The sequence below is a fragment of the Sturnus vulgaris genome, chromosome 2 (genome assembly GCF_052056855.1).
Source record: "Sturnus vulgaris isolate bStuVul1 chromosome 2, bStuVul1.hap1, whole genome shotgun sequence".
Lineage (NCBI taxonomy): Eukaryota > Metazoa > Chordata > Aves > Passeriformes > Sturnidae > Sturnus > Sturnus vulgaris.
The window spans coordinates 41,905,613-41,929,596 of NC_142244.1; the positions used below are offsets into that span (position 1 = coordinate 41,905,613).

The 23,984-nt window shown below is 41.7% G+C and overlaps 1 protein-coding gene across 1 annotated transcript; it reads left to right on the plus strand.

The window, feature by feature from the left end:
• Positions 1-235: 235 nt before the first annotated feature.
• Positions 236-22,994, plus strand: CEP57 (centrosomal protein 57). Its single transcript, XM_014877496.2, has 11 exons — positions 236-358; positions 5,292-5,448; positions 8,505-8,684; positions 9,005-9,126; positions 9,992-10,108; positions 14,737-14,814; positions 15,974-16,078; positions 16,215-16,295; positions 16,627-16,874; positions 20,256-20,400; positions 21,759-22,994. Exons 1-11 carry the CDS (start codon positions 320-322, stop codon positions 21,993-21,995), a joined length of 1,509 nt encoding a protein of 502 aa, XP_014732982.2. The 5' UTR covers positions 236-319; the 3' UTR covers positions 21,996-22,994.
• Positions 22,995-23,984: the final 990 nt, after the last annotated feature.

Consider the following 23,984-nt stretch of genomic DNA (forward strand, 5'->3'; position numbering starts at 1 on the left):
AGGCGCGGGGGCTCCCTCTGACAAAGGCCGGCCTCTTCCGCCCTCCTCCCTCCGCGCGTGCCCACGCACCGCCCCCCGCCCGCGCGCCTGGCTTCAGGGGCCCGCCCACCGCTCCTCCCTCTCGATTGGCTGAGCGGCGCCCCCGCTCTACTTTTATTGGGTATGTGCCGTGCCACTCAATCCTGGGAGGAGGATGGGGCGGGACCTACACCCCATCCTCCCTTCTCATTGGCAGGCTGGGTTGGCAGTCAGGCGAGCTGCCGCGCGGGTGCCATGCCTTAAAGTGACATGGGCCGGAGCGGGCTCACTTAGGGCCGACATGGCGACGGCAGCGGCTCCGTGCGGCCATCAGCACACGGTGAGGCACGGCGGGCGGCCCCGCAATGAGGGGCTGGACGGGCGGGAGGCTTGTGAAATCCGAGGAGTAGCGGCCGGGCAGTGCCGGGCTGGCGGCTTGCCGGCCACCAGCGTGCCCGGAACGGTACAGGCTGTGGAAGCTGGCTTGTCTGTTAAATGATATGTATGTGTGTATATCTATATTATATATGTTTATATGTAATATGTATATATATGTGCGCGCGTATGTGTGAATCTACAGGTCTATAGGCGTTTATGTGTGTATATGTACTTACGTGTGTATATATACATATATATGTATGTGCGTGCATATATGTGCCTGTATATATGTATGTTAGTATGTACGTATAAACCCGTGATGCGTGCACACGTGCTTTCTAAAGAGACAGGAAAAAAAAAAGATATTCTGCTATTGAAACCAGCCCTTTTGCTGCCCCCATACCAGTGTCGGTACCTGTTTGTAAGCGAGTGGGAATAAAGTGTTGACTTTGGTTTGTTCTCAGAAATACCCTGGGGTGGTGGAGACACCTGTTCCGGGGCTCAGTCAAACGCTGTCTGTGCCGTGCTGGGGCAGCCGGGCGAGCACGGAGTTCCCACTGCAGGGCTGGCGGTGGATTGCACGTCTGGTTGTTTCTCTTCTTTGTCCGATGTAATCGCTGCCTTCAGCCGAGGTCTAGCTTTAGTAGATCTCTGTGCCCTTAGGCGTGTGTGGAGCACCTGGTGGATTGGGCCGGGTAACCACGTACACGCCGGGGACCAGAATTTCCGTGTCCGCATTGCTCCCCGGGCGCTGGGTGTGGAGGAGCGGCGGGACACGTGGCTCACCTGGTGCAGGTGACACGAGGAGCGAGCCTGTGCTGAGCTCTGTGGACGGAGGCTGGCTGCCTCCACCAGGTTGACACCTCAGACAGATTCCCAGCTGGGGTTCTTGTTGGAAGTTTTGGCGTGCTGTTTGTAACTTTGTCGTTTTGTCTTTTTAATTGCTTTTCCTTGTTTTGGCTTTTTTTTTCGTGTGAGAAACTGTGTCTTACATGTGCTTTGGAGGAGCAGAGGTGGTGAAAAGGCTGCAGCCCGATGGTCTGCACGAAGTGCGAGGTCACCCCTATGGGGATTCATGGTTTGGGATCTCACTGGCTGCGTGGTGTGCACCCATCTTGGGGTTCTCTCTTGTGTGTCTCCTGCCCTGCAGTGTACTCCCATACTCACATCTGGGCCAGCAAGAGGAATTTGACGACTCCTGTCTCTTTCCTGATTGGAATTGTTTCTAGCGTGCCTGGAGTAAGATGTCAGAAGACTCCTTTTAGTCTTCAGTAGTTAAATGTAGGTTGCTTAATCAATTTAGTTAGCCAAAGAAAACCTTTGGGGAAAAAGGTTGCCCACTGTAGACTTTCTGTACGTGTTCAAAAAAAGAAATAAACCCTAACTTTATATTTTTCCGAACTTTGAAAGTAGTTGCTTTTAATACATCTGGCACTCTACAGCAGATAGTTGTCAAAAATTACTGTATTGTGCCAACATTTTTTCCTCCCCATTTGATGTAATTGCTTAACTAAGTTAACTTTTTTAATGTTTGTTTTTAACTAGAGATGTTCTAGAAACGTAGAGTGCTCCTGGTTCAGTCTATATCAAGGAGGCACATCCAGCACTTAACTTGGCCTGTCAGTGATAGGGGCTGTCCTTCCTTCCCCGTTTTCCTAGTACTGCAGTAAGGAGGGAGGGTAGGCTGCTAATTGAGATTGTCTTTCTGAAATGACTATGAAAGCTTGAATAACTGGATACTTAGATGTTTTATAATCCCTACATTCAGTATCTCATTATTTTGACTTTTTTTTCCTCATTCCCTACATAATTTTCCTGTGTTTGCTTGCTTTTTTTGTTTGCACTTGGCTTTAAAAACAAAGGCCACTTAAAGCATTGCCAGCTATCATTCTTTTTTTCTCTTTCTTTTTTGGTTGTGAGCACCCAGATGAGAACTTGCAATAGCACCCATTTTAATTTGATCCCTTTTAAAAAAACTTCCTGTACGAGTTTGTGTCTTTTTTCCCCCCTGCTGTATTCAGCCTTTAAGAGCTTTGGGAGGTCCCTGTGTGCTGGTGATGCATTATCTCTGGTCTGTGTTTTTTATATTCCCTTCTTTCTGCTTGAGTAGGCAGCGGTGAAAGCCAAGCATTTTGGAAGGCAATGTTCTCACCTATGGAGATAAAATATGCGCAGCTCACTGTTATGCAATAGGGTGCACTTGTCTCCTTGGCTCCACTTAAGCTTCTTCATTTACTACTTGGAGGCTTTAGTGTGGCTTAAGGAAGGAAAGACTATGAGGAGTATCCTGAAAGAGAGGAGATGCAGTTAGCAAACGTGATCTAGCTGAGATTCAAAACAAATTATGTGGAGTTCCCTGTTTGTTTGTTTTTTGTTTTTCGCAATTTTCTTGAGCATCAGAGCATGATACTCCCTGTGAGACTTTCCAAGAGCAGAAACAAATTTAAATGGTTTTTAATGACCTTAGAGATAAGGGAAAAGAGCAGACAATTGCTGTGATGTTTGAGCTTTGTGAAGCTGTTTCATAAACTTTCCCAAAGTATTCAGTCAAATTATTTAAAGTCACTATTTATGAAACGGAATATAAGCCACTCTTTTGCTTAAAAATAGATGAGAAAAATATACATGGTAGCAAATTATTATTTAGACTGAAAAAAAGAATGATTGCCTATGTAATAAATGATATTCCAGCACAAGTTTTTTCAGTAGCTATTTGAAGCTGATACCTGTACTGACTATTCAAATTATTATTACAAGTTACTATTACTGACTATTTAAATGAGTGCCTATTTCCTCCATCCAGGTGGAATTTAGAAGATGTGTAACTAGTCAAAAGCCTCAATTTGCTTTGCTTTATGTGACTTTGGTGCTCCAGGGTTTTGAGTATACCAGCTTTTTCTTTCAGTAGTCTGCTGTTGGCTAGAAAAATGTTACTAATGTCAGGGAAAAAAAAACAGAAGAATTTCTTTACTTTGCTATTTTTATGTAGTTATTCTTAATTCTCAGACAAGACTTTACCTGTGAAGACATTAAAGAGGATAGTGACATCTAGAAGGATTGTGATGCTGTCAACCCTACTTTGGGTTCAGCCTGATCCCCCTTTTTCTTTTGACTGTTTCACGGGGTACCTTTAGTTTGAATCAATAGCAGACAGGACACTGATATTTGAATTGATAGTTGCTGTTTGGGTTGCTGAGGCTTATGTTGCTATTTCTGTACTGCTGCTGCAGAAGTGCTGTGCTTTGCTTGGTTCACTTTTACTCCATCATTTGGTCTTAGTATTCTTTGCTCATCGATGCTTTATCCTGTAATGCTGATGGCATTTTTGATGTTACAGGCTTTCGATCAGATGGAGCCACGTGTTCTGGTTAGACTTGTGAGGCTGCTGGGTGTAAAACAGTGTTTATATACATAAGACACTTATTCAAAATAGTTTTATTAAAATATTCATAATTAGGGATTAGTGTTTTAATTTACTTTCTGTGGTAACAAATGTGTGTGCAAATGCAGTTATTTTGAGAAAAGCCATTATGTTGTGTAGGAAAATGTTAAAAATGCAAACTGCAAAGCAGTCATAAAACTGTGCTTAGAAACACCAATTGATACACTCAGAGTAGTTAGGGTCCAAATTTTCTTGCACACAATGAATCACTGTAGGAAGAATGCTTATTAAAGGAAGTCAGCTGTGTATGGACTTTAAATAGCTTAAAAAAATTCTTAATTTTTTTCCCCCATATTTGGCTCCTTGTAATGTATTTTGGGCTGTTGTGTAATTTGCTATGAGATAATTAATATTAGTATTTTAATTTTGGTCATTATATGCTCCCACTGATAGATATGAAAAGTGTAAAAACACCCTGCCAAGATCAGCAATTGCTCATTTTACTTATTGATGAACGGGGAAGCTATGGGAGCTTTGCATCTGCTTGCAGCCCACCTCTCTTAGGTTGCCTTCAGATTGTGTAGTGATGGGTGCAGTTGAGAGAAGTTAAAAATAAGTATTTTATTTAATTTGTGTATACAGGTTGTAAAGCTTAGGCCAGGTAGACAGTTTTTGATTTGAAACCATAAATACCCTATTCTGCCATGTCTCCCCTATTTAGAAGAGTATCTTCCCGGCTAGGTGGTCCTTACAGTTCATTGCAACATCCAAAGCACACCAGGTGTTTGCAAAATTGGTTTGCAAAATTCCCAGCAGACTCCCATGATCTCTATAGCCACATTTTTCAGAAGAATCTGAAGCTGATTTAAGAGTACATTACTGCTTAGAGGCAGGGGTACTTTCCTTGCTGTGTTGTGCTCATACCACTAATCAGGTGTAGCATAAAGTTATCTGGATGTGTCTTGTGAAGTTCCATCTGCTAAAGGAAAGATAAGGAGGGTGAATTGGAGCGAGTGGAGTTAGAAGGATTGGGACTCTCACCTCCTCTTTCCAGGTGCAATGTGTCCTGTGCTTCATGTGCAGTCAGTGAGCTCTTGTGTTACATCAGGGAGTGTAGAGCCATGGTCCTGGGTGTGCCTTATCAGGTTTGGCCACCTTAATGCAGCATCTCATGTGCAGTAAATGTAACCGGTAATTAAGGTGGTTGTTTTCCAACTGATTGTGAATTGCCTTCTCCCAATAAGCAGTAGACAGTACAAGTAAATGGAAAACAAAAGCGTAAATCAGAAAGTAGTATGGGAAATACATTCTTCTGTTTGCTACTGTTTTTAATGGATGGAGAGTTGGATGTAAAAATGCTACATCCTAAGGCCATAAAGAAGGAAGTACCGCTTTTGAGCTATGAGTCTCCTGTAGAAGTACCTCTACGTATCATTTGATAGAATCTTACTTTATTTTTGTTGTTTTGACAAAGAAACAAATGTGATGAATAACAGCTTTATTTTGTTTTCAGGATGATCTGCACAGAACTCATAACTCTGCATCAGCCACAGATGGGCTCTCTTCAGCTTCATTTATAGAATATCCAAAGCACAAGCCATTTATTAATTCAGATTTGCAGCGTTCGTCATGGAAACCAGTTATTCCATATCCTGAAAGCAACAGCAGAGGTAATAGTTCAGCAAAGTTGTTTTCTTACATCTTTCCAAATCGTGGTAAAATGCTTCCACATCTACGAAGGTTGCAGTCTTTTTATCCTTTTATCAATTCCCAGTGATATCCAGGTCACCTGTTTTGTAAGTCCTTGGCACGTCTCTTTCCAAAGGACATCTGATGATAAAAGTCATCTTACAGATGGAGAAAGATGCTCCTCTTTGGTAGTAGAGAATTGTAAAATTGTCTGAGTACTTTGTGAAATTGTACTGACGTGTTTTCTTTGTCCCTTCCTTAGTCTTCCTCTCCCTCAACCTTTCCTCTCCTCAGTTGATAGCTGAGTTAGAAATAAGGAGACTTTAGTCCCCAGAATGGTTTGGAGCAAAGGAAGAGTTTTGGTCCTGTTAAAATTGGAAGGCTTGTCATGGACGAAGGGTGTGTTGAGTATTTATTGTATCAGTGGAGCCTTAAAGGATGCAGAGAAGGTTTCAGCAAAGTACTGAACTGAGAGCTCACAACACCAAAAAGGGGGAGGCAATTTTACTCCCATTTATTCTTCCTTTTTCTATGCTGTTCCTTCTCCCTCCTTTCCCACTCTGGTCCTGATGTTCATCTCTGTATAAACAGATCTGTCTTGCATGACTGGACATGAACAAAAAACCTATTCTTGGCTAGTTTTTCTGTTGTTTTAGTGAATTAGGTTGTCATGTAGTGAGACTTACTTCAGAGCTGCCTTGGGGTACATACAGGGTGCATCATGAGGAGTTGGGAGACCAGAGCAGGACTGATCCTTTGAAGAGCTCTTTGGCTCAGGGTCGTTGCAGAAATGCTCCCTTTAAGACTGGAGTGGCATGGAGGCTTAAAGGTATGAACTACTTGATATTTTTTTCCTTATATGGAGAAAAGTGAGAAATATTTAGGATGAATCCTAATATTACCCAAACTAAGTAAAAAATCAGGATGATAGCCTCAAGTCCCTGTTCCAATAACACAATTCAATTCATGTCTGAGTTACTAGGGACTTGTGTGTTAATGACCTGGAAGATGAAATCTCAGTTCTTGCAGTGCTATTTAAAATGCCATATATGCTCTCAAGGCCATCAGTTTTGAGAGTGCTGTTGACACAAAACTAAAACAATCTTTACAGATGAAAAATTGAAAGTGCAGGAAAGAGCTTCCTTATGAATTACTGATGCAGGTGTATTTTTGTAGAGTGTGCTGCATGTTGCATTAGCAATAACATTTTGACTTCAATAACATTTTGACTTCCAAGTTTTCACTTGGCAATTTTTTTTCTAATGGTGACTGCCAACTCTGAAATAAGGATGGTTGGTAGAAGACAATCAGATAAATTATATCCCTTTTTAAAAACTAGCAAATGTTTATATTTTCAAAAAATGTTTAAATGAAGTGCAAGTGAATGTGAATATGTACTGAAAATTGAGTCCAATACGTGGATGATTCATTATATTTCTCTTTTTGCTTAGCTTTTAAAAATGCGGAAATATTCTGGAGTGTATATTTTAGTAAATTTAAGGATATGGGAATTAGTTTCAAATGGTAGGATTGATTTGATTGCTTTTGAGGGTCCTTATTGCTCCTCTCGTTCCCCATATTAAATAAAACTTATTGAAAAATCCTGGAATTGAGTACAGTAACTTCTATTTATTATGGGTTTAATGTCTTTGTGTTGTATATGTGTGTCAGCATACACAGTTGGTTTTAATACTCTAACAGGAGTGACTGAATGATACTTAGCCTGTTGGGTTTCACCTTTTTCTGTTCACTGCTTGAGTTGCTTCCTTGCTGTATTTTTTTAGTCATTATTGTGCATATACAGAGATTTCAATGTAGCTTTTAACAATAATAGTAACAAATTGTTTATTGTTTCAGCTATGCCCATTTCAACTGAATCCTAGGAACGGTAATGTAAATAAAGAGGGTGTAATTGGTGATTCTGATACTGCAAATATGGCCAAATTATCAATAACTTCCTCTTAACTGTGACTGCTGTTGCTGCTTTACGTACTTAACAGGTTTGCGTTGATGTGATACATTGATGTGTACTCTCATTCATTTCAAGATTTGATTAATTTATTTTTTTATTTTTTGGGTTATCTGATGCACAAACCAATATGCAGTCCCAACTCTTCTAGTGCTTAAGCATGCTATATTACAGGTACATTCTTTCTCTGGAGTGGATTTAAGCACAAAGGAGTGGGCTAATGTGACCTTGCAGATTAGTCTGCTATATGAGCTGTGTGTACAGATATTCTCATGTTTAACCTCAGCAGCACTGTATGGGGGAAAGAGCTTATGGTTATGGTTCCCTTTACAGAATTAAATAGCACAGGTAAGAGACATAATACATCAGATTACCAGCAGATGGTTTAATTGCTAGGTGATGTGAGTTCTATTACGACTGCTTTTCTTTTTGTGGTGAAGAATATAGAAAGGCTTTGTTTAGAAACTGCTAAAGCTGGGAATGGAGCTGAGAGGAAAAATGGTTCAGGACAAAGGAGATGTATGTTTTTAGGCGGAGGAGGGGAACACAAGTGCAAAACTAGAAGAATTAATAGGGAAGTCCTTTTATTTATATGCACTTTTATAGCCCTTTTCATAGTTAACCTTAACTATGCTGTGTGGCCATTCATGGGAACACTGTGTTTGTGTATTTGTTGTGGTAGGAATAATACTAATATGGAGAATTGCCACTGTTTTAACTATCTAGTTGTGACTTTTCATTTCCTTTTGATAAAGGGTCAGAGGATACACTGTTTGTTCTTAATCGACACAATATTTATATGCCTTGTTCTGGGAAATAGTTGTATCTTTCCCAGATGTGTCAGGTGAAGGGTGTGCACGAAGGGCATCTATTTGTTTGAGACTAGTTTTAGAATCAGTTATGATTTAAAGGGAAACAGGTCTTAATTCCTGGAAGGACTCTTGGATGCTGGTGAGGAACACTCTGACCTTCTTACCTAACATGCTTTTATAATAACGTTTCAAGTTCAGTGTTGTCTTGAAGTGGTGATTTAATGGAATCTAACAAAAGCTTCTTCTTCAATTGCAGCAATATTTTCTGCTCTGAAGAATCTCCAGGAAAAAATTCATCGACTGGAGTTGGAACGGTTTCAGGCGGAGGAGAATGTAAAGCACCTCAGCAGGGAAACAGCAGACTATAAAAAAGTACTGAGTGAACAAATGCAACACAAAGAACATGACAAGACTGAAGTGTCAAAGAAAAATCAAGGTTGTTTGCAAATCATATATAGATACTATAGAACATTGGTGTGGATGAAACTTAATTCCTATCAATGCATAACCAATTTTAATTTACTTTGTTCAACATCTTTTAATTTGCAATGACATGGAGAGTTACAAAGAAATAATTAAGATATTCTTCGTTTTAGGGATTTTTATGCATAATAAAGTTCATTAGGCGTAATATCTAAGTTTCTTACATAGGTCCTTTTCTTGTTTGTTTTGAAACTGTCCTGAAAACAAACAAACAAAAAAATCCCAGGAACGAGCAATGCATGATTTCTACTTTCTGCCTTCTGTTATCTTCAGAACTGTCTTCTCAGCTGGCAGCTGCTGAGTCTCGATGCAGCCTTCTAGAGAAACAGCTGGGCTACATGAGAAAAATGATCCAGCATGCAGAAAGCGAGAAGTCACATCTCTTGGGAAAACAGGTCTGTTCCCAAAACTATCTCAGGGTTAAATCATAAAAGTCATTAATTATGTAATGATTTTTCATAGTTACTGTAATTTTAATACCTTTAAGTGTAGATGTCTACTTCAACTGGCCTTCACATACTTAGGTATGGATAGCTTCCCTACTTAAATTTCCTAGTCTCTCACGACCCTGGTATTTTCTTTGTGCACCTGTTTCTAAGGCAATAGCAAGCTCAGGTATTAATATGAATTGTTTGCTTCTGCATGATTGGCTTACTGCAGTAGCTCATCCTTATCCTCCAGTGTTATACCTGTGTGCCACTGGGAAAAAAAACCTCCCTTTTGTGTTTACAGTCTTCAGGCCTTTGGGGATTTTTTTTTTTTTTACTAGCACTACTCTTGCTAAATTGGCCTGAAATACTGATTCTGTAGAAATAGCAGTAAAATTTCCATTTCCCATCATCAGTGATTGGGATTTGGCCTATATCTAAAATGACCTTGAATTCTGTTTTATAGGCATATGAGTCACCTAGAGCTGTCTGTTCATTGGTCTCTGTGGCTATTCTATTTCAGTCTCTTAAATATTTATTGAAGGGAAAATAATCAAGAAAACTATTTCTAATTTCTGCATAATTTTTTTTTAATGTTTTATGTTGGGAGGAAGGAAAGACTGCAGAATCCTCTCTCAGATGTGGTTAAATGTCTGGTTCCCCAACACTGGTGGACCAGTGATGCAGTTTGTTCCCTGATTGTGGCACCATCTAAAATTGCACAGAGGAAGTAGTAGTTCTCTGGACTTTTTGCTCCAGACACAAGGATTACTACAGATGGTCTTGTTTTCTTGTGCTTATAATGGTTTTCCTTTTCACTTCTCCCTTCAAGGGCTCCTTGGAGAGAGATCGGCTTCTTGACCAATCGCATGTTCAGTCTAAATTGGAAAAGCTGGATATACTGGAAAAGGAGTATAGCAGACTTACTGCAATGCAGTCCATAGCAGAGGTCTGTTATTTTCTTGGCTACTATATCAGATTTGTGTTGTTTCTTGTCATCTGTACTTCATAACTATATGTCAGTAACAGAGCTGAGCAAAACTTGGTGCTTTTAGAGTAAGACAGCAACTAAACTTAATTTTAAACTGAGACATTATGAAAACTTGAAGTTATTGATGAAAGTCCAGGCAGGCTTTGGGTCACTATACACTGCAAGAGTTGTAGTTTTATTATGCCTTAACAGTCTGTTGGTGTTCCTCTTTTGTGCTGAGTTGATGCCTAGGCATTGTAAGATTGCGGCCATTCCTAAGATCTTGACTTGCTTTCCATGCTACTGAATGCTAGGAGTTATATTCTGTTATTATCCAGATTCACCCTGACTTGTATGAATTTGATGTATTTTTTTTTCTTTTAGCCCTCCTTATTAAGAAACAGTTATTATTAGTTATTTTGTGTGCAGACTTCTGTGGCCTCGTGTTGCAAGGCCTCTAGAACTGACTGACTCCTTGTGGGTTTGAGACAGTCTGCCTTTTCAGGACTCTGAATAAGTAGCTTCTGCAAACTGAACTGTGTTTGGTCATGTTCTGTTATGGTGGGTTCACCCTTGAATTTTCATAATTTTTATAATTTTGTGGTGAGAAATAAAACTCATTCTCACCATGGGCTGTAGGGCAATCTCTGCTCTGGCACCTGGAGTGCTTCTCCCCCTCCCTTGTTGACCTTAGGGTCTGCAAGGCTTCTGCTTTCACATATTCTCACTCCTTGCTTCTGGCTACCATTCCCCAGCAGGTTTTTTTTCCCCGCCTTAAGTCTGTGATCCCAGAGGTGCTACCACCATTGCTGTTGGGCTCAGCCTTGGCCAGCAGTGGGTCTGTCTTAGAGCCAGCTGGCATTGGCTCTGTTGGCATTGGTTCTGCTGACATGGGGAAGTTCCTGGCAGCTCCTCAGAGAAGGAAGCCCCATGGCTACCTACCAGTGCCTTACCACACAAACCCCATACATTTCTGTGTGCCCTTTGTGGTGTTGGCCTCTGATGTCCTATCCACATACCTCTCTCTGCTGCTGTAAGAGACCATAAGTCTCCCAAGCCTGGAAACTGCAGAGACCTTAACCAGGGAGAGGCTTCCTTCTGCAAATTTCTTCCCCTGTTCGCCCAAAAGGAGCAGATAGTACATGATTAGATTGTGGTATTGTGGATAGCAGCTCTAGATTCTACCAAAATCGTAGGCTTGCCACCCTGCACACCAGCCCTTACCTCAGGAGGTGAAGTAGATGGTTGTTCCTCCAGAAGTACATAAGGAGATGTTTGGTAGTAAACCTTTAGCTGCCTGGCTTGCTGCAGGACACTTAGATTCTACAACTATTCTTGCAAGTCCCCGAGCCAAAGCAGCTGCAACAAGCTTTTTAAGATCTTGACACCCTGTTGTGGTGAGCTGCAATTGTAGACTACAAGTGGTTGCATTGTTTACTAAGGTAAAAAACTTGCAAAGAAAAATAGGAGTCTCCTGGGTCTTGCACTCTGAAAGTAGCTGTAGTTTCCTCCAGGGTTAGAGTTGAAATAACCCATTCAGCAATGGGCATTCCCTCTGAAAGGCTTTTACCAAGCTTTTGACTGGTCGTAGCTGAAGTTTGGTGGGACTGGATTGTTTGCCTGGACAGTGAAAATAATTTCAGCCTTGTGGTTCTTTTTGTTTTCTTTTCTGGATCAAACCAGAGGTCTTTGATTCTTTAGGAATTAGTAGCTGTCACAATTAAATATGTTTTAGAGGAATTGGATGTTAAATTCACACAATTTTGAAGAAATTCTAGGACTTGAAATAAATCTGGATTTAGCTGTAATGAGAAGTCATTTTTCTTATGGTCATTATGAAGTCATGAGCCATTTTCTGGTTGACAGGTCTGCCTGCCTCTGTGGTTATAAGCTACGTTCATATGTGAGCATCTGTGTGATAGGTATTACCTGAATATCTTCAAAGAGTGGCTGCACTCTCTACTCAGAAGCATTGCATCTGTTCCCTCTTTGATCTCTGCTGTAATTTTGGCAAGATTGTAGAAATGTTTTCGAGTTGAATTTGAAGAAAGAAATAAGAGACTGTTTCATACATAATGTGCTAAAATGGATGGGAAGTGGTGAGATGTGACTCGTGAGTGAGCAGTGATGTATCTGCCTCTGAGTTCAGACACTGCCAGAGCACTAGTTGTGTGGGGGATTTACTGAGAGCATTTAATCTCCCCAGAGCCACTGCCTGGCCCTGTAAATATTGTCTTCAAGTAATGCACTAATGTCAGTAGTGGCTGTGAAAAGGAAATGCTGAGATTCCTATTTATGTGGAGAATTTACCCTGGAAATGCTTTTGAAACATCTTTATTTCAACTGTAGTCCTGCAGTGCACTCTCTGGACAGTTGACTGAGAAGATCTGAACATGTCTGTGTCTGAAGATGGAGTAAAGAAATGTGACTGTTCCCTAACAGTGCAGTTTGGGCTGTGGCCTTGTGTGTAGCCAGATGGCCAGAATTTGAATGTGTGTGTGGTTGACATTTTCAACAACTGTAGTTCATAGTAATTGATCTTAATGCTAACAATGAGACTTAAAACTACACCCCTCCACCCTCCCCTAATTCTGTGGGGTGGGCAAAACGCTGGGACAGATTGTCCACTGACAATCTGCCCTATTCCTGGAAACATTCAAGATGAGTTTGGACAAGGCTCTAGGCATCCACCTGGTTTGGTGGAAAGTGTCCCTGGGACTTAGGTGACCTTTAAAGGTCCCTTTCAGCCTAAACCATCCTATGATTCTGGGATTCTATGAGTAGGTGGTTGCATGAAATTCATTTTCCATTAGAAAACAGGTCAGAAATAAACATTGAAATATTCTGTTTTGTCATTAAAGTTTTTTGCAGTGGCTCCTGGTGACTGAGTGGACGTTCAGACAGCCTGGTGCTGACCTGCAGTCTGCTTGCTGCTGATTGCAGTGCTGTCATACATGATGGGCAGCACTGCTGGGCAGGGTCTGTTTGCTTGGCTCTGTGCCCTCTCTCTCAGTGACATTCCAGTAATCTGCATAATACCTTCTTCTATAAACAAGAAAAAAAAATTTAGGGAATCTAAGTTGGGTATATAATTTCTAACAGGGTCTTTCACAGATGATGCAGTAAGATATGTACTTGCTGTGTAGTTTGAGCTTCATACTGCAGCTGAACAGGTGCTTGAGGGAATACTCATTCATTTCAGAATAAAAGCTTTGGCCTAGCTTTGTGTCAATCTTTAGTTTAAACAATATTTTCCTCAATATTTTCATACTAAAAATTCTTTCAGACTTAAGAGGTTAATAAAAGGTCTTTGAGATTGACCGCATGGATATCAAGGGTTGTGCCAATTACTAAAGGGCAGAAGTTGATTTTAAGTTACCTGGAATATCTTTGTTTTGAATGAAAAAAAATACCATCAGAACGATTCTTTCATTCAAAAGAAAAGGTTGGTTCCTTTATATAGTGCCTTTGTCTTCAATGTTTATCCAGGCTTTTGCCTTTTAACACCTTTGTATAACAGCTCGTTATATTATTCTTGCAGTTAATGCTTAAGTAAAGCAGAACTGAAATATTTAGTACCTCAATGTAGTGGGTTTATAAACAAACAAGTGTACAAATACACCTGTCACTCTGTATAGCATGCTTTTCTGCCTCAAGTTTGATTAGTAGCTCTGTGAATTATCAGTTTTTGGGGGAAGAGAAGGGAAATTGTTTTGGGTACTGGAGCTCTGGATTGTTCTTTCACTGCTGTATAAAGCCAGAAAGTTATTTGGTAACTTTCACATTGGGAATTTCAATGTATCTTGTTTAAACAATGTTTTCATACTTGTTGGAGGTTTACAAAGATATGTGTGCTTTCCCCTTAACCTTTTCATTTGAAAAAGTTTCAACAGAGTTCTTACATGCTTTTGTGATAAAAGATGAAATTATTTCACTTTGATTTAAGGGTATCTCAGGGGTATCATACAACCTTTCCTCCCTCTTCTTTATTAGGAAGAGGTGGCTAGATGTTCAAAAATTCTTTTCTTGTAAGAGTGTAAGCTACAGATTTTAGCAAAAATGCCATTAGTGGTCTAAATAAAGCAAGTCATCTCTTGCCTTATAATGACATGTCTTTGTTAGCTCTTTTGTAGTACAGAATCTTGGAGGATAATGAACACAAAGCAACCTACTGTATAGGGTGTTTTTACAACTGAAGAGAAAGAGCCTTGTGTATTGCTCTGTGTGTATTTGGCTGTGACTTCACTTCAGATACCAATTGTGAAAGTAAGAATAGAAAAATCAATTTAAATGTTAAGCATAAGCTTTTGACTGCTGTATTTATGCCTATACAGGCAAAGCATCAGCAGTCATGCTAATGCTCAAGTCTTCATTTATCCTTAAGTCATAAGATGAACTCAGTTTTGTGCAAAAATGTGAGTTAAATAAGGTTGTGTGCATGTGATCAGGGAGCAGGTTGCCTCTTTTACTACAAAGTAAAGGGAAAGTGGGTTTGCTGTAACACAGTTTTTGCTAATATTGTAGTATTGTAGGAAGACTTACTTTTTCTTCAGGAAGAAAAAAATGTTTCATTAGTAACACTATTATTTTAATTCAACTTTGACTAGAAAAAAATGAAAGAGCTGGAACAGAAGCTTCATGAGGAAGAACATGCAAGGAAGCTTATTCAGGAAAAAGCAGCTGAGGTAACCAACAGGAAATTTCTTTTGTACTGGTATGCACTGTAATTAGCTCTTCCGTTTTTTCAATTTTTCAGCTAAGCTTACTGAAAGTGTCCCCCGTATGCCTCACAGAATAGTGAAATCCTGGGTTTAGTATTTTTTTTTCTATTTTGTTTTTCCTCCTTCTTGAGGTACCAAATGTTCTGAACTTCTGAGCTTTTTTGAAAACCTTCTTCTATCACCGCATATGCACTGAAGCTTTGATTTCTTTACTAAAAGTTGAAAAAGAGGAGTAGAAATTCAGACTAATCCATAATTGAGTATGCACGGGAACCTCTCAATGTATCAAAGTCAACAAATGGGCTCCCTTGTTCATAATTGTAATTAAAATATTGTAGAAGGAAGCAAAAAAAAAGGGAACATACTCCTGATTATGAGCCCTTAAGGATGTTGGCACATCTAACCTGGAAGTGTGGTGTTTGTTAACCATTCATTGCATGCTGGAGAATTATGGAGGTTATGTGTTAGGCTCTAACATTAACCTTGGCCATGAGTTTGGTCTGATGGGGAAAGGAATATCTCAAATTAATAATGAAAAGTTATGCTGTGAATGAGTCTTCAGGACATGATTTCTAAAGCCATGCCATATCTTCCTCTTGAACAGCAAAGTGTGTTAAGATTCTCACTGCCGACAGGGAGTTCTGACCTTAACTCTTTCAATAGATGGTTTGGTGGTTAGTTTTTTTTGTTTGTTTGTTTGGAGGGTTTTTACTGTCAAATTTAATGGAACAGAAGGAGTAGTTATATAGCTAGCAGCTATATGTCATGGGATCGATTGATCATGGTTGGGTGGCTTGAGCTCCCCAATACCTTGCCAAGTGTAAAGCACAGCTGATGTTTTGGCACTTGCCTGCATGGGACTAATGGACTAAGGCTAATTCTCTAATTTACTAGGATTACTGAGGAGTAGTGTTAACAGAGGAAGTATTTAATGTTTAAGTTGACACTAGACTGCAAAAATACCCTAAAAATTTGCAGCTCTCCTTGCTGCAAGCTTGCTTCTCCTGAAGCAAGCTCTCCTTGCTTCTGGAGAGCTTGTTTTAACAATTCTTGCAGTTCTCTGCTTGTCTCTGATTATTTATTAATATAATTTCAGTAACTCCCCTTATTCTCTCAATTATAGCTTCAGACAGGCCTGGAAACTAACAGACTACTGATTCAAGCAGCATCACCACTGCTTTCTCCAAAAGCAAGACAACCCAGGAAAAAAGCAAAGCAACCAGAGAAGGTAAGATATGGGAAGAGAGAGGCAATTACTGAAGAGTTAAATAAGGTTGTGTGCATGTGATCAGGGAGCAGTAGAGGGAAAGTGGGTTTGCTCTAGTACAATTTTTGCTAAATACTCGTCTCTTCTTTCTTTCCAGAAGCGCTCTCTTGTAAGACATCCCACTGTGCAGCCCCATTACAGATTGTGTCTGGGTGATGTACCCTTTGTGGCTGGGAAGGTGAGCTGATTAATTCCAAAGCTTAGAGCTCAGTTGCTGCAGCTCCTTAAGGGACTTTGGCTTGGTGCACTCCTGACACCCAGTGGTCAGATGATCTAATTTTCTTTGACACTTTTCATACATATTGTCTTTGAAATACTTGCTGGATATTGACAAATAGCCGAACTGGTATTTCCAAAGAAGAGCCTGCTGCTTTACAAGATGTTCTTGTTAGTGTATATTAATTCAAACAAAAATCACATTCTTGTCAGCAAGACAAAAGTGTCACTGTTTTTTAAATGCTCTCCAGTATTACTGAGTTGTTGATAAAAGAAGTCTCTTTTTCTTTCAGTCTACCAGTCCCAGTCATTCGGTTGCTGCCAACGTGCAACACGTGCTACACCTGATGAAACATCACACGAAAGCTTTGTGTAACAAACATGTGGTAAACGACACTCTGCTAGCAAAACCCACCAGTACTAGTCGTCCTGCCAGCAAAAGCAGCAGAAGGCCATCCCTGCTGGTCGACTCGTCCTCGTCTCAGGAAGAGCTTTCAGAAGTGTTGCTCACTTTACAGGATGAATTTGGACAGATGAGTTTGTGAGTGTAGTATATTTTCTTCTGCAGATTATGAATGCAGATGTTTAATATTTTTGCCTTGTTGCCTTGAACTTGGAAGGTTCTGCCTGAGAAAGTTCTTAGTTTGGGAAATCTCTAGAATGTAATCTTTGTCTTGCTGACTGCAGAGGCTGTTAATTCTTCTTGCAGTCAGAGGCTCTGCTAAACAGTCTGGACACCAGACCTGTGCTTATGTGCAGCAGTATTAATTTCAGAAGAGGTAAGGGAGAAGTGTGGTCACAGCCCCATACAGTGAACTGTTGTGGTGTGGACCCAGCCAGCACAGGACCCTGCTGCCACTCACACACCCCCACAGCCATCCCTCCCCTGTGCTGGGATGGGCAGTATTGACCCCATATACTGCACCATTTACATCCTGCCCAAGCCCCACACTTTTCTGGTATGTCCCAGTTAACCATCGTCACCTTTCCAATCTTTTGATGTAGGTACACACAGATATCATTCCTGTAGTCTATGGACTATCCCTTTACTAGTCCATTGAGTTAATTTAGTCCATGACTTTGGACTGTTGTAAGAGTCTTGTAGGGCATGAAAAAGTGGTAGGTGGACAGCTGAATGGCTGAAGTGACTTGAGGGTGCTGGTGGGTGAGAGGCTGGACATGACCCAGCCATGTGCACTCACAGCCCAGAAAGCCAAACGTGTCCTGGGCTGCATCCAAAGCCGTGTGGGCAGCAGGGGAGGGAGGGGATTCTGCCCCTCTGCTCTGTGAGCAGAGACCCCACCTGCAGTGCTGCATCCAGCTCTGGAACCCACAACATAGGAAGGATGTGGGGCCTGCTTGAGTGAGTCCAGAGGAGGCCAACAAAGACAATCAGAAGGAGCACCTCTCCTTTGAAGACAGGCTGAGAGCTGGGGTTGTTCAGCATGGAGAGGGCTACAAGGAGACCTCATTGTGGCCTTTCAGGGCTCAAAGGAGGCTAAAAGAGAGCTGGCAAGAGTGTGTAGTGTTTGCATGGGGGTAATGGCTTTAAACTGAAAGAGAACAGACCTAGCTTAGGTATTAGGAAGAAATTGTTTACTGTGAGGATAGTGAGGCACAGGAACAGGGTGTCAGGGAAGGTGTAGATGTCCATTACTGGAAACATTCAAGGTAAGGTTGGATGGAGCTGTGGGCAGCCTGTTGTAGTTGAAAGTGTCCTGCCTATGTTAGTGAGTTTGGAGCTCAGTGGTTTTTAAGGTCCCTTCTAACCCTAATCGTTCTATCACCTCTTGTTCTTTCACCTTCAGCAGCCCCACATCAGAAGGGTCCTCTGAGAGACAAAGCAGGGTAGACAGATGCTTAACTTCTTTGTATCCAAGGCAGTTATGTGGAAAGCTCACCAGCACCCTTTGGAGTCCTTAAAATTCCCTTGCCCGAGACAGTTTCTGCCAAGAGTGTACAGAGCCTCAGGGCCAGTCACAGTGGGATGCTTTTGCCAGTCATTTTGTCAGGCTGGTTTCAGCCTCCAAGACCATCAGCTGTTGGGATGCTCCTGTCACTCCAGAAATACAAATGAGTATTGTCCCTGTACAACTTGATGGCATTAGGGTACACTGCTAAAGCCTTGTACTCCCATGGGGCTGATGTGCCCATCTGATCCACGCAGTCCAGTAAACCTGGTTGTCCCTCTCCTGCACCTGACTGGAGACAGGGCTTCTCTAATACTGGTCCTAAGATGCTCCATTTCCTGTAAAAAAGAACTAGAATTCCTTTCCATAGGATCAGGAATAAGATCAGCCCTGCCACTCTGTCTGGGAACTGTCCACTGAAGAATTAAGCAGCAACTTTCCTTCAAGAATTCCTACTTGTGCTTGTTTTTTTTCCTGCAATTCATGCACCTGCGCCTCTGGAGTTGCTTTATAGGTTTTCCATCCCCCTTCATATTCTCCCTGTGGTCCCACAGGTGAAACTCGGGATTCCCTGTGGTGTGTACCCTCTATATCCTGTCTTTTGTGCAGAAGGTAGCTTACTCTGTTGTGGCTTAACCAGCAACTCTATCCCCCCCCAGACACAAATCCTCCCCTGATCTGAGCCCCATTCAGCACCATGCTGGATCCTAGCTCTGGGACCACGCTGGTTTAACTCCAGTGGGGTACTGCGAGTTCTCAAAGGCTGTTGCAATTAGCCTGGAGCAGAAGGAAGGCGTGGGGACCGTGTGCGCTCTATGGCTGGCCGAGCGGGGAAGGAGGAGGGTGTAATTGCACCGATTCCCCGGTAGGTGGCTCCCGCAGCGCGCGGAGGACACCCATTCCCCCAGGAATTTCGTGGCCAGGGATTCCGTGGCACCATAAACCAGCATTGCCACCAGCCACTACTAAACCAATACAACGATGCCTAGAAAAGAGTTGTCTTCACACACCCTGGTCAGGCCTGTCATTAACCCCTCATGGCCCACGTTGGGTAGCAGAAAATACTGTCTTGGTTTAACCCCAGCTGGCAGCTAAGCACCATGCAGCTGCTTTCCCACCCCTCTGCTCTGGTGGGATGGGGAGGGAAATCGGGAAAAGGAAAAACCCAAAGGACAGGCTAGTAACTGAAATAAGGTACAATGTAATGATAATAGCAATGAAAAAGGGAGAGAGATAAAATCCAAGGTAAAAAGGCATGTGGTGCACAGTACAGTTGTTCACCACATGCTGACTGATGCCTGTTCCCAGCAGCAATTGCCCCCTCATGGCTAACTCCCCCTAGTTCATATACTGGGCATGATGTTCTATGGTATGGAATATCCCTTTGGCTATCCCAGATATCTCCCTGTCCCTCCTTCTTGTGCCCCTGCTCACTGGCATAGCAGGAGACACTGAAAAGCCCTTGGCTTAGGGTAAGTACTGCTGAGCAACAATGAAAACATCAGTGTTACCAACATTATTTTTGTACTGAATCCAAAACGCAGCAATGTAGCAGCTACTAAAAATGAAAACTCTATCCTAGCCAAAAGCAGGATCTGGACAAATAGTCCATTAAAGGACAGCTTTGCTGTGTGTTTTGCTTGTCCTGGTTAACAGAACACGAATTGTTACTGTACTGCACAGCTGCAGTAGGTACAGATACACAAAATATTAACTGGATGAGTGCTGAGCTCAAGCTCTCAGGGGGTTGTTTGGTCATTTTGAATATACGTTTTGAAGTTGGAAGCCGCTTAGATTATTGAGACTCAGTGTTGCAGCAGCCTGCCACCATGATGTGCTACTGTAATAATGCTGCAAACCAGCATAACTGTTCTTACGGTTTGTTATGTGTATTGAACATGTCTGGCTGCTGATGCTACGATTTCCTAGAAGTGTTATTTCTGAACTGGGTACAAGATGTAGAAGCCAATGGAGCCTGATGCAAGCCTTGTTCTGTCTGAATTGTGTGCTAGTGATCACCAGCAGCTGTCAAAGCTCATCCAGGAAGCCCCAACTGTTGCAGTGAGGGAAGATCTGGAGAGGGAACTTGAGGCACTGGTGGGCAAGATGGAAGCAAAGGCAGACCAAATCGGCAAAGTTCAGAGGCATCGTTTGAAGGTGAGTTTCTTTTGCCTGTGTTCATGCTCATGTAGAGTTGCTGACTTAAGCAGGGTTTTTTGATGTTATATCCTAATCTAGCAGCAATTGCATAAAACAGAAATAACTAATCTTATTTTACCTTTGATGTCCCAAAGTTAGTCTGCATACCTCCATCTATCCCAGTATTTTTGCAGAAACAAACTTTCTGTCAATCTTGTTCCCACTCTTCACCCTGTCCTGGACAGAGCTTTCACATCTGTTCTGACATTGCATTTTACACACTTCTTGTCCCTTGAGCATTGTTGAACTTTACTTGGAGTAAAGGACCTATTTATGTTTTGATTTGCATTTTTTAAGACTCAAAATACCTGTTTTGCTTATAACTTTCAGAATGTTTTGGATAGTGTAGCCTTTTCATTCAAAGCTATAAAACATATTGATTCCCTGTTTTCTTTTGTCTTCATTAATTTTAGTGAATTTCTTTCAAAGAGCTTAACCCCATGTGTTTAATCTGGTTCAGTTCATACAAACCACAATTCACCCTCACCTGATGTAACTTATGCACAAAACACATGCTGAGACCTGACATCCAGAATGAACCTGTGAAATGCTTGCTGTTAGAAACATCTCTCACTTTTGATATGGTCTTCAGAGGAACTGCTGCAGAGAAGCAGATGTGCTATAGTTCCCAGCAGTAATGATGCTGTATTTGCTGTTGGCAAAAGTTTTAGGAGCTGGGGCTTAGGAAAAATGTTGCATGCTGTCAGCTAGGAGGAAGGAGCACCACCACCTGCAGAGAGGGGAGCTGTAGAAGCCACCCATGTTGTGGTTTGGGTGTATGAATGTGTCTGAACCTCAGACTGTCCAGTTCCCCATTCAGTCTTTGCTGGGGTGTACTGAGACTCATGTGCTGTGATTTTACAGAGCTGTTGTGGATACACCTTTTCACCACAGCAGAGCTCTGGTATTCTTTCAAAGCTACATCTGACAGTGACTAGCTATTAAAATTAGTAGTGTGTATGTAAAAACCTTTGTTTTTGTGTTCTTTTTTAATCACTGGATGGTAACAGTGATAAATCAACTTTTTTCATCTGCATTTATATTACATTCCTGATGGCAATGTTCCCCCATAATGAACTTTTCAGTTTTTAGAGAGGTGGTAGATCACTGTAAGGTAAACACAGCTCTAAAGATGTAAATACAACAATGCTTTGTAAGGAAAATAAATTATTTCTTGTTCAGTGTGCCGTGGAAACAACCATTTGCTTACCTGGGTGAGATAAGTGTTGGGATATTTCAGCTGATTGGAAGAATTACTGAACGTAAAACTGAAACAAGATCACTTCTTAATGTTTTTCTTTGGGCTTCTCTTTCAGCTAGAGAGACTTAAGAGAGAATGCAAGTCCAGAAAGACTTCTGCTAAACAAATAAAGGACAGCAGGTTCCCTGTCAGTGAGGTTAAAGTAACCACTACAATAACCACAAAAGGAAAGAATGCTGGTCCCATCAAAGTGAAGCCTGGAGAGAAGAGTCGGAAAAATCTTCAGTTGCTGAGGGACATGCAGACCATACAGACTTCACTACAGAAAGATGATATCAGCTGGGACTACTGAATCTTCTTTCTGCAGATGTTCTTGAACCATCCTGGCCATATTACATTCTGGATCTAAAGCAGCTGCCTTTCTTGATGTGTGGGAGAGACTACTGTAGACTAAGCACACTTTTGAAATACAGGCTTACCGGCTCTTGTTTTTCCATCCTTGCATTTGATTGTACATATTATGGTCTAGCTCAAATCACGTTCCATTTTCAAGGTACATTGCCAGTGAATCTTAACAATAGGGCTCCCCCAGTTCCCTATGTTATGGTTCCAGCAGTCCCTCTGCATTGTTCCAGGCACACCAAGCACTGCACATTTACGTGGGTTGGTGTGTGTGTGATGTGCCAGTGCCATTTCATGCTCTTGATCTGGGAGGTCTCTTGCAGCTTGTGTGAAAACAGTGCTGCAGCCCTGGCTGTTGAGGGCATTTGTCAGTTCTGTTCTGTCTACAGCTGCAATGACTCCATCTCTGGGAGTGTCTGAGGGAGAACAGGTAAACCCCTTCTGTTCTGTGGGGCTCTCTTCAAAAGGCATCCCTGGTTCTTGTTCTGCTATGCTGCATTTGTCAGCATCAGTGGCAGTGGATGTTTGAGTGCTCAGAAAAGGGGCAAAGTAACTTATGAATTACATTGTTTAATGATCAAGTGAAATTTTTATACAGCAATCCTGCCTTAGGAAGAAGCTGTAGGGTAGGGGGTAATACCCTGTCTCTAGCTGACAGCCCTGGGTGGTAAAGGAGTAAGAGAAACTACAAGTGTTTTAAACTGCAAGTGCCTCAATCGTGCCATTTGGTCCTGGCATCTTGCTTTTAACTTGAAGTATGTGCTTTGATGAGCTATCAGCTTTGCTAGTAGTGCAATTAAGTTTGTGCTCTGACTTGCACAGCTGATTAAATGTTATTTATTATGTTAATAATTTAAAGAATTTCCTATTAATGGAATGTATAGAAGGCCCAGATTACCTGTATATACAGTTGAAAAATAATAAAGCCAACTTGCCTGTTGAATGAATTGTGGGAAAGCTGCACTTCCTCTATATTAGCTTGTGTTTGCTGCAACACTGTGTCACAGCCAGTGAGCTTTTCCTAGCAAGGTGATTTCTCCCTGGTCAGGGTGATGAATGAGAGCTGCAGGTAAGGTTAGAGTCAGAGTAGTCCACCCTTGCCTGTGGCTGAACAGGAACTCTGCAGGGTCAACACAGCCAGAAGGAGGTTGAGTTTGTTGCCTGTAGGTGATTCACCCAGCTTGTCTCCTCACACAGGAGGCACATAAGGTGTTAGCTGCTGTTAGATGCTGCTAACCAGGTATAGAGGGAGTAAGCACTTAGAGAGCAGTTCGGGTCGGGGTCCTGAAAAATCAGTAGCCAAAACTTAAACTTGGTCATTTTGCTTGGGAAGAACCTCTGGAGAGAAGCTTGCTCAAAGATGGATTAACTTCAGCATGACCTCAGGCTCTCCTCATGCAGCTCCTCACTGGTGGAGGGCTTAGGTGTATTTCAGGCTCCATCCATGCTGCCTACAGTGAATGAATGAGGTGCCCAAGTTAGAACTAAACCCGTGGGTTGAGAGCATCAGGGACCAGCCACAGAGTTGGTAACAAATCATCCCAGTGAATTTAGGCATAAGTTACATGCAAAAATGTGAGTCTTCCTTTTACATGGAAGTCACTGTGCCAATGCACTGTAAGGTGCAGAAATTGTGGAAGCTTTTTTTAGTCGTGAACATATTTCAGAATACTTTGAGCAAGATACTTCAATAAAAAAAATTCTGCACAGTGCATTAGACAGTAGCTTCTGTGAGAGTTGGGGTTGTTTAGCCTGGAAAGGAGGAGGTTCTGGGGAGACTTTCTAGCACCTGAAAGGGTTATAAAGAGAGCTGGAGAGGGTATGTAGTGATAGGACAAGGGTGAATGGCTTTAAACGAAAAGAGGGCAGGTTTAGATTAGGTATCAGGAAGAAATTCTTTACTGTGAGGGTGGTGAGACACTGGCACAGCAGTGTTCAA

What these genes read in the sequence shown, in the direction of transcription:
- CEP57 (XM_014877496.2), top strand. Translation starts at nt 320, where the DNA reads ATGGCGACGGCAGCGGCTCCGTGCGGCCATCAGCACACG. An exon ending in TACCCTTTGTGGCTGGGAAG is followed by an intron (nt 16,296 to 16,626) that starts GTGAGCTGATTA and finishes TTTTTCTTTCAG; the next exon opens with TCTACCAGTCCCAGTCATTC. An exon ending in TTCAGAGGCATCGTTTGAAG is followed by an intron (nt 20,401 to 21,758) that starts GTGAGTTTCTTT and finishes CTTCTCTTTCAG; the next exon opens with CTAGAGAGACTTAAGAGAGA.